Source organism: Eulemur rufifrons, chromosome 4, assembly GCF_041146395.1.
Source record: "Eulemur rufifrons isolate Redbay chromosome 4, OSU_ERuf_1, whole genome shotgun sequence".
NCBI lineage: Eukaryota > Metazoa > Chordata > Mammalia > Primates > Lemuridae > Eulemur > Eulemur rufifrons.
Window position 1 is genome coordinate 13880738 of NC_090986.1, and position 16608 is coordinate 13897345.

At 33.3% G+C, this 16608-nt stretch overlaps 1 protein-coding gene across 1 annotated transcript in view; it reads right to left on the reverse strand.

Moving 5' to 3' along the window:
- TNFSF13B (TNF superfamily member 13b) overlaps window positions 1–16608 on the reverse strand; it is a 39782-nt gene that overhangs the window by 16911 nt on the left and 6263 nt on the right. The window contains exon 4 of the mRNA XM_069466936.1: window positions 6680–6736. Coding sequence (XP_069323037.1) covers window positions 6680–6736 — 57 coding nt within the window. The remainder of the gene's footprint in view (window positions 1–6679; window positions 6737–16608) is intronic.

Genomic DNA, 16608 nt, shown 5'->3' on the forward strand with positions numbered 1-16608 from the left:
TATTGACAAAAGGGTTAATTTAACAAGAAGACCTCACAATTATAAACATGTACACACCACATAACAGAGTCTCAAATTATAAGCAGATATTGGCTGACATTTCTATAGTAGTAATTAGAGACTCTAATATCCCACTTTCAATCATAGTTAGGCCATCTAGGTAAGCAACCAATAAGGCAATGGAGGAGGACTTGGACAATGCTGCAAACTAACTAGACCTACCAGACACATAGAAAACACTCCACCTAAAAACAGCAGAATACACATTCTTCTCAAATGCACACAGAATATTCCTCAAAATAGACTATGTTATTCAACAAAACAATTCTCAGTACATTTTAAAATGTCTTCTTCAAACACAATAAAATGAAGCTAGAAATTAACAACATAAGGTAAAGTGGAAAATTCACAAATATATAGAAATTAAAAGACAAAATCTTAAACCACCAATAAATCTATGAATAAATCAAAGAGAGAAATAGAAAATACTTTGAAATGAATGAAAATAAAAACACAACATAGCAATATTCACAGGAAACAGAGAAAGAAGTGCTCAGGAAGAATTGTACAGTGGTAATTGCCTACATTAAAAAAGAAGATCTTAATAATCTAAATTTTCACCTTAAGGAAATGGAAGTAGAAGAACAAAGTAAGCCCAAAACTGACAGAAGGAAATAATGAAGCTTAGAGTGAAGGTAAGTGATACAAAGAATAGAAAAACAATAGAGAAAATCAGTGACACCAAAAGTTGGTTTTTTGAAAAGCTCAACACAATGACAAACATTTAGCTATACTGACAAAGCAAAAAAGAAAAGTCTCCAATTAATCACAAAATAAAGTGGAGGCATTGTTATTGGCCTACCAGAAATAAAAAGTTTATATCTTTTTTATTATTTGTAATAATTGTACTCCAACAAATTAGATAACCTAGATAAAATGGACAAATTTCTAAAAACACACAAATTACCAAAACCGACCAAGAATACAGAGAAAATTTGAACAGATCTATAACAAGTACAGAGTTTGAATTAATCAAAATCTTCCTAAAAGTCCATGACTAGATAACTTCACTGGTGAATTCTATTAAACATTTAAAGAAAAATGAAAACCAGTCCTTCTCAAACTCTTCCAAAAAAACAATAGAAGAAAAGAGAACATTTTTTAACTCATTCTATGAGAGGGAAGTTACCCTGACACCAAAGCCAAAGATACCACAAGAAAGATACAAACCAAAATGAATCACAAATGTGATAATCCTCAAGATGATCCTAAGATCAGGAACAGGACAATGTACACTTTCACCACTGCTTTTCAATATTGTACTGCAAGTTCTAGCAAGAGCAACTAGGCAAGAAAAATAGATTAAAGGCACCCAAATTGAAGGAGAGAAGTAAAACTATCTCTATTTGCAGATAACATGATCTTATATATTGGAAAAATTTCAAAGAATCCATAAAAAATCTAGTAGAACTAATCAATGAATTCAGTTCACTTTCAGAGTACATGAACAACATTCAAAAATTAGTTATGTTTCAATATACCAAGAATGAATAATCTAGAAATGAAATAAGAAAAGTAATTCCATTTACAATAGTTATCTGTTACAGACTGAATGTTTGTGTCTCTCTGAATTCATATGTTGAAATGCTGAAACAAATATTTTATGCAAATATTCAGAGGATCACTACTCACAATAGCCAAAAGATGAAAATAACCCAAATGCCCCCTAATGATATTATGGTTTACATATAATGGAATATTATGCACACATACAGAGGAAGGAAGTACTAACACATGCTACAACCATGAGTGAACCTCAAAATGTTGTTAAGTGAATGAAGCCAGATACTTAAAGTCATATATTATGTGACTACACCTTTGTGAACTGTCCAGGATAGGTGAATCCACAGAGACAGGAAGCAGATTGGTGGTTACTAGGAAGATGGAGAAATGGTGATTGACTGCTTAAGGGATAAAGGGTTCTCTTTTGGCTGATGAAAATGTTTTAAAGCTAAAGAAAGTTGGTGGTTGCAAAATATTGTGAATGTATTAAATGTCAATGAATTGTAGACTTTACTTTTATGTTACATCAATTTGATCTCAATAAAAAAGACATAAAGGTAAGTACTAGAGCTCTACACACACAGAAAGAGCAAAGCAAATAGCTTGCAATAGTGAGAAATCTGTTTAAAACTATAAAATAGAAATTTTTAAAGTATAAAACAATACATGATATTGCATAGTATGATGAATAAAACCCAAACATATTTCCGAGATAGGTAAATATAAATTAGATTATACCCCCCATAAATGAAAATTATTTTAAGATGAAATCAAAAGGTAAAGCCCAACTCTGTTCTGTATACTTGGGACATACAGAAAACAAATTATTTCAGAGAGGTTAAAAATAAAATTTTAAGCAAAGTCATATTAGGGAAATGCAAACCCAAAAAAAAGAAAGTATTTTGACCTTGATATTAAAAAGACATATCATAAAATTCAAGGCCTTCATACACAAAAGGAATAACTAACTACAAGATATAATGAAAGAAAGTATCCCCATTTATAATAGCAATTGAAAAGATAAAATTATCTTGTAGTAACATTAATAAGAAACATGGAAGACCTACTTGAAGAAAATTTCAATATATACTGAAAGAAACAAAAGACTGAACAAATATAAATATATATCATGTTCTTGGATTGGAATACCTGTCATCATAAGGACATTTTTCTTAACTTATTAATATAATAAGATCCAACAAAAATATCAGAAGGCTTTCTTTTTTCTTTATAATTAGATAAACTGATTCTACAGTTCCTATAGGAAAAATAAAGAACAAGATAATTTAAAAGTGAAAAAAAATTTGAGGAGGGAATTAGATTTACCAGATAACAATATAAGGCCCTAATAACTAAAATGGCATTTTGGGGGGGTACATAAATAGACAGAAGAATCAATATAATATAATAGAAAAGTCAAAAAAGGTGAAAAAATAGACTCAAATATAGCAATTTAATATGTTAAAGTTAACATCTTCGAGCAGTGTGGGAAAGATGACCTATTTTTTTAAAAAGTTGATGGTTCCTCTGGGGAAAAAATTGAGTTGGTTGCATACCTTACATTTCACATCAGGATAAATTTCAAATAGATAAAATATTTAAATGTAAAAAATAACCATAAAAGCTTCAGAAGGAATTTGGGAGCCTTCCTTGCTATCTTTAAGTATAGAAGGTTTTTCTAAGCACAGAATCCTTACCAAACACATGGATAATGACCGGAAAAAAAAAAAAAAAAACCTTATGCAAAATTAAAAAGACAAATGACAGCATGATGGGAAATGCTTGCAATGCATAATACAAAGGATTAATCTGATTAAGCTGTAAGGAGCTCACAGAAATCAATTTAAAAATGACCAACAGCCCAATAGAAAAATGGAAAGAATATGAACAGATGGGTCACAGATATAAAAATAGAAACAGAAAATTGGAAGAATATGAAGACAGAAATACAAATGGTTCTTAAAACATAAGAAAAGATGGCCCACTCATTTCATATTAAAATAAAGCTAATTAAGAGATACTATTTGTCACCTAATGTTCTTTCATTGCCAGTGATAGTGTAACATTGTATAACCCCTATAGTTCCTCGTTAGTATAGTGGTGAGTAAATATCTAAACAAACAAACAAACAAACAAAAATAACCCCTATAGAACCACTTGGCAATAATTTGTCAAAATTCAAAATCTATCCCACACACATGCTGACATATGAGAAATTGCGAATGTACACCACTATTTTTTGAAGCACCATCATTGTAAAAGATTGTCACCAAGAAGTCTATTGGTAGGGGACTGGTTAAATAAATTATATTCATACAATGGAATACTATGCAACTTTTTACAATAATGAGGAAATCCTGTGCAGACATCAAACTATCTGCAATATACATTGTTAAGTAAAGAAAGCAGGTCATAATCTTGTTTTCAAATAATATGTATGGCAAGTATGGTACATTAGGTTTAGTGTAAGAAAGGGGGAAATCAGAACTACATTCTAATATGTTTGTGTTTACATAAACAGAGTCTTATTATACAAGAAATGATAAATATGGTAGCTTTTGAGTAGGGGTGGGTGGGGACAGATGGGAAGGGGAACAAGAGTTTTTAATCCACACTTTTTGTGCTTTTTAATTGTATGCAACATGTAAATGTACTACAGATTCAAAAATTAAATTAAAATTAAAAAAAAAAAAAAGAAAGAAACAGGAGAGACATGAGTCTACACCCTAGCAGACCCTCTTGCCTTTTTCTATTTTGAGTAGCTGACCTTTGCCCTCCCTGCCTGGACAAAAGCACAGGGCATAGCAAGGAGAGGAATTCAAAATATCAGACAAACACAGCCCTGTGACCCTCCATCCTCTGGAATATGTAATGTGATTTCATCTTGAGACCTGACATTATACTTAATCCAATGACAATAATATATATTATAATAATATGCTAATATATTCTCATCTTTCCCCCAAAAGGCTTTTTACAGACTTGTGCAAGTAAAAATGTTTCATTGAGTACAAACTTTCTTACCAAAATGAAATCTAGCTCTATCTCCCCGCTAAAATGTCCATGAGCATTAACATTTCTATACTATTTAAGGGTTTTGCTGGCATCACAAGGCCAACTCTGACATCCAAAATGTGCAAGCACAGCAGGTCGGCATCCCTGCATCAGGAGGAAGCAGTCACCACTCCAGGAAGACTTGAACACACTGCACAATTCACACTCGTACTGGAGTATAGCAGCTGCATCCTTTGGTGTGATTTACAGCATTTTATTTTTTGCCGGATGCATAAAGTAAATCTTTTCCAAATAAATGTTAAAAATTTTATCTCTGGTTCTTAAGATCTTCTTCTAGATTTATTTATTTTTTTCTGAGGAAATAGTTTACTTCCTATAAAAAGTTGCAAACATGATTGTGGGAAATGTAGAGCAATAAATAACAATAGATTTTTAAATAGTTTGGTACTTGTGTTGCATTTAGGATAGTCTCAGAGAAAAATAGAGATGCAAATAGCACTCCAGGGAATCATTACAAAGGCATTGACATCCATCATCTGTGCTAGTTTAGTTTTTACCCATTCCTGATACCCTAGTTTAACCTCCTGACACTCTTGAACCCCCATTGTGATTCACAACCCCAATTCCCCTGTCCCCGCCTGCCCTGCTGTATTTCCCTCCACTGTATTTCCTTTCATCATGCTATATTTTGCTTGTTCATTTGTAGGTTTTTATCTGTTTCCTCCTGATCAAAAGGTAAGCTCCATCAAAGTAGGAGACCGTGCAGATGGTCCCTGACTTGTGATGGTTTGATTTACGGATTTTAGCTTTACGATGGTGTGAAAACAACACACATTCAGGAGAAACTGCACTTTAATACAGTATTCAAAACATTGCATGAGTCATTCAACACTTCATCACAAAATAAGCTTTGCATTAGATGATTTTGCCCAACTGTAAGCTAATGGAGGTGTTCTGAGCACATTTAACATATGATGTTTGGTAGGTTAGGCATATTAAATGCATTTTCAATCTAGGATGTTTTCAATTTAGGATGGGTTTATCTGGACATAGGCCCATTGTAAATTGAGGGGTACCTGTACATGTTTTATTCTCTGTGACCCCCAAAGCTCACACAGTAATTGGGATATTGCATGTTCTTAATTAATACATGTAAAAAAAAGAATAAATGAATGATTCTTTTCTAGTACATTTTTGTTCATTAGTTATCTTGTATAAACAGAAGCTGCTATAAAGCAGCATTTCCCAAAATAATATTTTGCTTTCAGGGAGATGTTGCTACATGCTAGAGTGACACAGTCACATGACTTTGTGAAAAACTAAATGAAACAAAGTTTTAAAAACTTTTTTTAAGAGTGTTTTTTTAGAGGAGGATATCTCAGCTTCAATAATTTGTTAACGTGCCTTGTGACTGTGATGCTGTGTTTCCAAACTTATTTGACAATCAAACTCTTATTTCAAGGACTATTTCTCTGGATTAATATTCTGGGTGATATATTTGGGAAATGGCATTAAAAGTTTATTCTCCATGAACGTGGTTTCAGGCCATTATTACAGAAAACCCTTATCTGTCTATAATTAAATCTACCAAAAAGCTTCAAATAATTGAAAAAGTTTAAGACACTCTACCTACGTAAGTAAATTGTAAATTATCAAGCAATAATTTGACACTGGAGATTTATTCAAAAAAATCCTTTTTTAATGATCTGTTCAGTTTCCTCTTCATCCTATTATGATTGTTACAACTGAAAAATAACAGGAGAATTAATATTTTTGTAGATAATCTTGAGTCATTATAGAAGACAAAATGATCTGTAAATAATAAAAAATTGAATTTTATTTTATTTTATTATATGCCAATTATTTAAAATTTCTAAATATTGGTGTTTCTAAGGTCATTCTGCTTATTAGATTATTACTTTAGCCTGAATATTTATTCCCTGGTTATTTTGAATAAGTTTAAGTTTATTATGTTAACATCAATGTTTTGAGGTGGGCGGTTTGGAGATGCAGTTCAAATACAGTCTTTAGACTTGGAGCTTACAAGTATTTGGAGCAGACTGAGTCCTAACTGGACAAAGTGCTTGGGCTGTTTTATTACCTTTCCGTATAGTGGGTGTGTCACCATCTGCAATCAGCTGCAAGCAGTCTTGAGTGACTGAAAAAAAAATATATGATTTTAGTTACTTGAGTAGAAATAGTAAAGGAACTAAGGTGACAGAAAACACAAAGCTAAGAATTTATTCATCCAGAAACACTAGATCAATCATAATTTTCCCATTGCTTGCATGATATCATTCTTAAATCAATTTGCTCATTGATTTTAATATATATACTTGAAGATCATGGCACTTTAGAAAAACCCACATGGTGTTGAAATACAGTAAGTGTATCATCTGCACAGTTTAATCTAATTTTCTTTGAAATATGGTTGTATAGAAAGCAAGTTTAACCATTTGTTTTTCAAGTCTACCAAATACATGAAACAGTTAAACTTAATACATTATTCTAAAACAATCTATTGTTTCTAAAAAAAACTAACATTAAATAATGACTTACTGCTACCGAAAACATTAACTCTTAACACTGCTGAAAGTGAAAATAATTGCTGACAGTTCTTGAGCAGATGTAAGTGCAGACAGTGTACTAAGGCTTAGTGTACACTGCCTCCTTTTATCCTCACAAGAATCCTAAAAATTAGCTATTGGAAACTCAGGCTTAGAAAATATAAACAGTTTGTTCTGGGCCTTAGAGACAGAATGTGACAGGACCAGATTTTAAACCCCACTTGTTTCACTCTGGAGCCAAAGTTAAGCTTTTTGGTAAAAAACTTTGGACCAACGAGAGAAAGGGAGATAGAACATCTTTTCCAAATAAAATGGAAGACACCCATGAGATTGCATAATCAGTAAAGCTTCTCAGAAACATCAATTCACATCACCTATTAAATATAGAACATCCCAAGGGAGTAAATAACAATTGCATTAACTAAAGAGAATTTTGCCTTTAGATAAAACCAAATTAAATACACTTTCTGTTGGATCCGTAGGCAGGAAAAAGCAAAGCAGTAAATATCTGTGAAAAACATGGCACTTAAATCTAAACTTGCATGTTTTAAATGAAAGAAATATTAGTTTAGATTAGTTTTTTATCTAACAAGTATTTTACTCAGAGTTGAAGTAATACTTTAAACAAACGTTTCTCAATGTATACATTTTAAGAACTTGACAGAGTGGGGAACTCCTACTGTAATTAATTGGTGATTGGCAATTAATTGGAAAATTTCTAATAAGCCATGTACCACATAATGACATAATGACATTTAGGTCAGTGGGAACACATATGCTGTGGAGGTACCATAAGATTATAAGCCCATATTTTTACTATAGCTTTTCTATGTTTAGATATATTTAGATACATAAATACTTACCATTGTGTTACAATTGCCTAAAGTATTCAATACAGATTTGTAGCCTAGGAGCAATAGCTATAACATAAAGCCTAGGCGTTCAGTAGGCTCTCCCATCTAGGTTTGTGTAATCAACTGTATGATATTTGCACAACGATGAAATCGCCTAACAATGCATTTCTCAAAATGTTTCCCCATCGGTAAGCAATTCATGACTGTATTTAAAGCTTGGGATAACATACTAGTAACTAAATAATATTCGGAGGCTGTGTAAATTTGTACTATTAAAGGGTGATCATATAAGAAAATCTGTTAAGATATTCTCCTTGATATTTAAAGGTGGAAATATACCATTAAAAACTACAATTCCTTTGTAACCATAAAGGTTTCCTAACACATTTCTTTAATGTTAATCTAATCATTTTGATAGGGGCAGAGCATGCTGGCCTACTCTGCTTATTCTTTTACTGATCTTACAAAGCAAAGGTAGCCACACCTGTGCCATGGGGAAAACATGATTCACTGGTGCAGTTACTATGGTAAACCCTCTTCCACTAAAAGTATGGAAAAGCATCATAACAGGAAGAACAGCTGTGACTGAGAACAGCCTGAAAGAAAGGAGGAGCAAAGTGTCCAAAGCAGCTAAAGCCTTAACGGTACAGTATCTACAGCAGCCATACTGAACCTATTTTAAAAGTGTTCTTATTTTTCCAACAAATCCTTCTTAATTAGTTAGTATTCACAAGGCACCATAACCTGTTCTGTAAGGAATACAAGGGTCAGTCAGAGCATGAAAAGTTTTAATCTTTCCTCCACATCAAAAGAGGGAAGGATGTTGATGAAAATCAAAGTCAAATTTCCGAACTTTCCATCCTTCTTTTTTTTGTTATATGTATATGTATATTGTAAAAATGAAATGAGGTAATGCATGAGAAACACTTAGCACGACACTTGGTACATAATAATTGCAAAATAAATCTTAGCTATTATTATTAGTAATAGCATTAGCATTATTGTACTTAATAATATTGAGTCAATATTATTAACCTAATGGAAGGCTGCAGTGGGAGCATGTGGGCTGACTGAAGCAGATAAAGGCCAAAGAAATACTGGAATACATGACTTTCTATTTCATGTAACCTTTTCCCTGACTGTTTTTGCCAATATTCCAGCAGGAAACTCTTATGGTCTGAATGTTTGGTGCCCCCAAATTCATATGTTGAAACCAAATCCGCAAGATGATGGTATAATGTGGTAGGGCTTTTGGGAGGTGATTAGGTCATGAAGATGGGATTTGTGCCTTTATAAAAGAGACCCCAGAGAGCTAGCTTGCCCCTTCTGCCATGTGAAACCACAGCAAGAAGATACCACCTACGAACCAGGAAGCAGGTCCTCACCAGATACTGAATCTGCACCACATCTTGGTCTTGGACTTCCCAGCCCCCTGAACTGTGAGAAACAAATTTTTGTTGTTTATAAACCACCAGTCTATGGTACTTTGTTATAACAGCCTGAACGGACTAAAAAAGAGACTTAGATATTCTATTTAGTTAGAAAAAGATTTACCTGATGAGTGATGACTTGACACTACCAAACTCGTAGGAAAATAACTGAATTTTAATTTTCTGCAGCCCAACTAAACCTTAGTCACAACCTACACATAGAAAAACAATGGTCTATTCTACCTTGTAGTAGCAGACATCTAACCTTTAGAAGAATATATACTTTGGAGAGAAAAGTTTATTTCAAAAACTGCTCCTCAAAAGAGAAAATGGAATATCAAATTGACAATTCAATAATAGTGTTTAAGTTACACTCACTAAAGCCAGTACTAGTCATCCATTGGCCTTGTTCCAAAGAAATTCACTGGGCTTTTCAAAGACAACTCCTTTTTTAGGAAATGTGATAACCTATGATCAACTTATCTGCAATTCAGTCTTTAAGACCTTCTTTCCCATTCAACATGGATCTGATCTAAGACTAGAGATTATTGCTCAGCTAAAGACTTGCCCCACAAACAGTGGACTAAAAAAGGTGATATTAGTTTTAATATCTCCCAATAGCATAGCTATCTAACAATAAGAGTTTTGAAAATTCATAGTCTAACGTAAGAAACACAATGTCAATAACAATTGTAATCTTAATTGGTTATTGTTTGGTTTTCAAAAGGCTTTTATATATCTTTCCCTATACTACAGTTGAAGGAAATTATACAAGAGGTTAAGAATAGTTTATCTTTTTAACTAAACAAGGCATTAGCATACATTAAAACCTTTCTGAGCTTCTGGGGAGATATTTCAGAATACATATATTTCTGAAAATGATATAATTATGTGTAAAACACTGATAATCTTATTAAAATACCTCTTTACAGCATAAAAAATTTACTCATGATAAACTTTATGTAAAATATTTCTAAAAACAAAATATTATACTGATGACAAAAATAGTTTACAAAAAGAAAATTCCTAAAATAAGAAGTTTAGGGATAAAAATAATTTGCTACTGGTCAATATTTGATATAATAAAATTCAACACTTCAAAATTAGAATAGCACTTAAGTATTTTCCATATGCAACACTTATTTCTGGTTTGAAAAGCCACCTTTTGAAGTGTAATATCTAAATACAATTTAATCATAAAAAGTGACTTGAAAGTTTAGAGAATTGCTAATATCTTGTATCTTTTTCTATACTGAAACTGAACCCTTTCAAACTGGAATCTGGTTTATTACACATTATTTTAAGAAGCTAAGTCTAATGTAGACTAACATAAATAATGCAATTATTGCAGATCATGTATGGTTCCCATGAAAAACATCACACATAGAGCTTTTCACATTACACTCTCCGTATCCATACAACCTACCCCTGCTAATTCTTCACAGGGTTCTCACCCGTCCCATTCAAGAAGCTTCTTCTAGCTCTTCAGTTTGGATGAAGTGCACTTCCTGTGCTTTCTTCATCTCTTGTCCTTGCTTCTGAAATCTTACTTATTGCACAATATGTTTTTAAAGAGGAGGATTCTTTGAAGGCAACGCCTCTCTTTCATTTCTGCATGCCTTATCATTTAGTAATTGTAAGTCATGACAAATGTAGAAGTTTGATTTTTCTTGAACTAGCTTTGAATAAATCAATGGCAGGAAAAGGTTGACTAGGGAAAACACCCAAATATTGACCTGAAGTTTGACATGGATTTATGAAAAAACTGGGAAAGCATAGTATGGAATAAACATTTCCACTGAATGGGAACACAAGAATTTAGAGGTAGAAAGCCGGCTTATAATGTTTTATCTGACCAACAACAAGCAGTTTGCCTTGTGTGGTTACTTATGAAAGCAATAACAGTTGAGAGTTTAAAAAGAATTTCTAGAGAGCTAGAGTAAGACGTATATATTTGGCCTAGAGAAAATCCTTTAAAAATATGAATTCTCAATCTCGAGAGGGGTCTGCCTGACATACGTTATGCTTGAGAAAGATCACATATTTGCCGACGTGCACAGTAAGCTGCCATGAAAGGAGAATGACAGCAAAGCTCTTAGCTGTTGACTGGTAAACAACGTAAGACGAGGATGGTTTGGTCTCAAATGCAGTTATGTAAATCGAGCATCCAAGATAAATTGTGTAGAAAAATTAAAAAGTTGTGACCAATGCTTACGTGTGTTTGAAAGAGAATTAAAATTAATAGTAAAAATAAGTTTTTAATTCTGGGACATTCAGAGAGATGGTAGCACTATAATGGCCCAGAGAAAGTAAAAAAGGGGTGTTGTTTTTATTTTTATGGAAGGTATTAGAGAGGAGTTGATTGAGTAGAAATAATAGAAGTAGAACAGAAAAAATCTATAGCTGATAGGAGTAGTGAAAAATATTTGAAATGATTTACCATGTACTTGTGTGTGAGTGCCTGTATGTAGAGAAAGAGTCTTAAGCATTCATTGGTCAGTGTCCTGTATCCACTCCTAATTTAATTATGTTATATGCTTAAAGCAATGCAGAAAATGTAAAATTGTTATCTTTTGCATTCCCTCATAGGCACTAAGAGTAAAAAAACAATCATCTTTACTTAATGTTGCTTCAATTTACTACTGGTCAAATATTTTAATTTAATAAAAACAAATTTTAATTTAAAATTGCTAATTTTATACTTGAGTCATCATGTGTCTTTTGTCATGATTTCATTGAATTATGTTAGAATATTTCAGTTTATTAATAATATATACTCAGAAATAATTTGAATGTTCTTAGCATAAAGAAAAGATAAATATTTAAGGTGATAGCTGTTCCAATTACCCTGATTTGACTATACAAATGTTATCAAATTATCACATGTACCCTGAAAATACGTATATCTAATATGTATCAATAATAATAAATAAAATAATGTAAAAACAAATAAAAATATAAAAAATAATATATACTCAGAAAGCACTAAATAGCATTAACTTGCCAGTGAAGAACAGTAGCTTCAGGATACTACATTCAAACCAACATGGTGTCAAGGAAGGTGAAGCCTACAACGGAAATACACTTGAATGACTGTGTAAAACTACCAATAAATTACACAATCAGCTTTTACACCTCCAACTTCCCCTTGGACATTTCCATTTGGATGCCATAATGTTACTTCAAATTCAACATGCCTCACATCTAATTCTACATGCACACCCACCTGCTCTTTCTTCTCTATTTTCTTTCTTAGTGGATGCATACCTATCCTCTGAGTTGCCCAAGCCAGAAATGTTATAAACATGCCTGATTCCTTCCTCCTTCATCTTGAAATTCAACCAATAATCAAGTTTGAGTGGTTTGCAATTTTTACTTTTGTTGACTTTAGATTCCACCTGGCATTGATCTCATTCAACAAATTTACTGAGCACTTAATCTATGCCAGGTGTTGTGCTAAGTGAGGATAGCAAACAAAAGCACACACAATCCCTACCCCGATGGAGTTTCCAATCCAGTGGAAGAAACAAGTGTTATTCAGTATCACACCAACAGAATTAAAGGTGCAACTGTAAGAAAGATACAGTGCCTAGGCCAGGCATTTGATCCAATCAGGATGACTTTTCTGGAGGGTAAAATTTGAATAAAAATCAGAAGGAAGAGGAATGATAGGAACATTCCACACAAAATTAACAGTACATGAATATAGACAAAGACTGAGAGGGACAGAGAGAGAGAGAAAGTGACAAGATGAGGAGCATGGTAACCTAAATTCAGATCTTTACCTTCACCATTATTGACAATTACATTAGTCTACCAAGTTGTGTCTCTCTTTTCTACAATTCCTAGTCCATCATTTGCATTTTTTCCAGAATTATCTTTCTAAACTCAAATTTGATCTTGCCTTTCTAATGTTTATAATTCCCTCAATGTGTCTCCCTGGCACACAAACCTCAGTGTGTCTCTCCTCCATGCCCTTGTCCAGCCCACCCTCACAGTCTGGTGCATGCAACCCACCCACTCCCACCCCACGTTGTACTTAAACATGCCTCAGAACAAGAAGTCATCTTTCATGCTTCCAGACTGTGTATCTGCTGTTCCCTCTGACCAAATATTCTTTACCTTTCTATCTGATGAATCTCCATACATCTGTCAAGACTCAGATCAAATAGGAACTTTCTCCAAACCTTCTAGCTAAATATTTGATTCCACTACACTTTGCATGTCACCTATTGAAACATACTTTACTGTACATATGATTGTTTCTATAACTGTTTCTCTCCTTAGACTGTGAGTCATTTGATATTAAGGACCATCATTTACAAATTTTCACAGTGTCTAATTTAAAACAGACTAAAAAAAAAAAGTCCATGGAATAATACAGGAAAGAAAATAGACATAAAAATAGTATTCAACTTTTCTGAACAATTATTGAAAACACAATCATTAAATCCAACTTTGTGATCCATGTTAAATCACATTAAATTAATGTTTTAGGGAAAAGGGGTTCCAGAAAACAAAACAATTTCTGTGATTTGTGGACCCTCCAACAATGAGGCTTCAAGCCCTCAGTTATATAGAAAACATGTTCCATAACAAAATCCTTAATAATAAATTTTTTGAATCTTTATCCATATAAGTATAAAACAGCATAATATTTTTAAAGTAAATGGTTGTACACTATTTCCCTAAAATGTCTTACTCTCTAATTTCCAGAGGAAGCTCCAGAGCAGCAGATACAAGAGGAAAAGGCCTAGCTAAATTGAGACTTCACAGTGTCTTCTAGATGCTATCAACAAGCACTTATTTCCATAGTCCAGCATCCCTACCTGTGTTACCTGTCTCAAACAGCCTGACCTAGGAGGGGAGGAGGAAAGCCTGAGCTTGCAAGAATACTTCAACAGAGCAGTACTTGCAAAACCCCCAAATTTAGAAGAGAAAAGAGATAATGTAAAGGTGTTTTTGTGGGATAGACCTTTTCTTGAATTTCTTCTATTTCCTGTTTCTTCACTGTTCCTGTAACCAGAGACTTCTGTCCTCTTGCCCAAGTCTGCTCCATTGTCAAAGTCACGTCAGCTCTCTAGACTACATGGAGACCATCTCTCAGTCTGTGCTCTCTACCACTAAGAGCATCCTATGATTCCATAACCTGATGTCTCTCTCATTGGTAATAACCATAATACCCTGGCCTGGCTGGGACTCAATGATTTTTCTCAAATCTACTGTCTTAGAAAATTAAGCATGTAACGCTTCTACCATTGAAAAACCCAGACTTTATAGTTAATAGATAATGAACTGAAACCTTAGCTTTCCTATCAATTATCATGAGTTTGACATAATTTTGAAATATTTCTTAATCTGTATAATGAGAATAATGATATCTATTTCACAGTGTTGTGAAAATCAGCTGAAGCCATAATTTAGATATGCTTTATAAATTGTAAAGAACTTTTTATTTATTTTATTGTTATTTTATTATTATTTTAAACTTTGCATCAACTTGGTTTAAGTTCTCCCCAACTAAATATTTAGCTTGCTGAGAGAAGGAATTGGCTCTCTGAATTTCAATTTTCTCATCTAAAATAAAGACAATAATGCCCAGATAATAAGGTTATTGAAAGGGTAAATGCTATAATATATCCCAGAGCCTAACACAGAGTTTGCACATGAAACATGCTCAATAACTGTTAGTTTCTCTCCCCTCTTCTCTACATATTCTGGAGTGCCTACTTCAGATATTTACACAATCAGTGAGTGATAAGTCTATCTGGAGGAAAACCTCTTTCTTCTCTTTCCCTAACTTTTTAGAAATGGGAATGTCCTTTCAGAGAAAACACCACCACAACAAAAATGCAGCCACTCAATGCAGTTCAGTAGGAGTTTGAACTATAAAGAGAACAAGTAAGCCAGGCAGTGGCCCACGCCTAGAGTTCCAGCTATTAGAGCAGCTGAGCCAGGAGCTTGAGCCTGAAAGTTCAAGACCCACCTGGGCAACATAGCAACACTCTGTCTGAAAATAAATGAATAAATAAATAAAAATAAACATTAAAACCAATATATCCACTCATATGGAACCATTAATAAAGACAACACATCCCTAAATATTATGAATATATTTTTAAATTACCTACCAATATCTGCAAAGTTAAAGAAAAGTTGAAAGTATAAAAAATTATTGAGCTTTCAAGCAGAAGGTAGAAAGGCTTAGCCCAGCCTCCCTATTTAAAGTAGAAAGACATCCTCTTTCCCCTTCCTCATCCTTCACGTTCCTCATACGCATAACCGTACCTGTAACCTTTTCAGCTTTTCAGCATATTTACCATTTTCTGGTATTATAATTTACTCATTAACTGTGTGCATTGCTTATTTTCTGTGTCTCTCCAACTCACTGTAATGTAAGAATTCATAGAAGAGACATCCTATCACATTTGGCTGCATTGATGGATTTGATTCCTGGCTCTTCTGTTTCCCAAAACTTCAAGCTTAACAAGGACAAGATTCAAAGATTTGATTGCCAGTTCACTGTTTTCCATTTTAAATAATTTTTCAGAAATTGAACAGAAGCCAGCTCTTGCAACACTGAGGGAAAAAAAAAAAAAAAAAAAAAAAAAAGCCTCACTATTGAACCAGGAGAAAAGAAAAAAAAAAAAAAAGTAACACTCAAAACACTCAAGGAAGACTCTTCCGGTAAAAGATCACCATGCCAGCAGCCAGCTGATTCTTTTCCAGGAAGGAACACGCCCTTGCTGGGCAAGAGACTCGAGTTCGCCTAATTTTGACAGGAGTCGAATGGCTGAGTTCTACATTGCACGCTTTCAACACTCATGTTACAGCCTTGTAAGTCACAGCTAAGCCAGACGTGCCAACAAGGCAAAGGCTGGACATTACAGACCTTTTGGACATCTCATCTTTCCTCTCAAAGTTGTACTATGGATTTCGAGAAAGAAGACTCAAAAATAGTATTGCTATTTCGACTTTTAACAATTAAAAAGGTTTATCCTAGAGAAATACTTAAGTTACAATATTAGGTATTAATTTATCTGCACTATATTCAAAATCATAATTTAAAAAATATTAAATGCCATGTAGTATCTTGGATGGATCCTGAAACATAAAGTAGATATTAGTAAAATTCAAACAGAGTCTGGAGTTTAGTTAATAGTTAAGTCTCTGCAATGC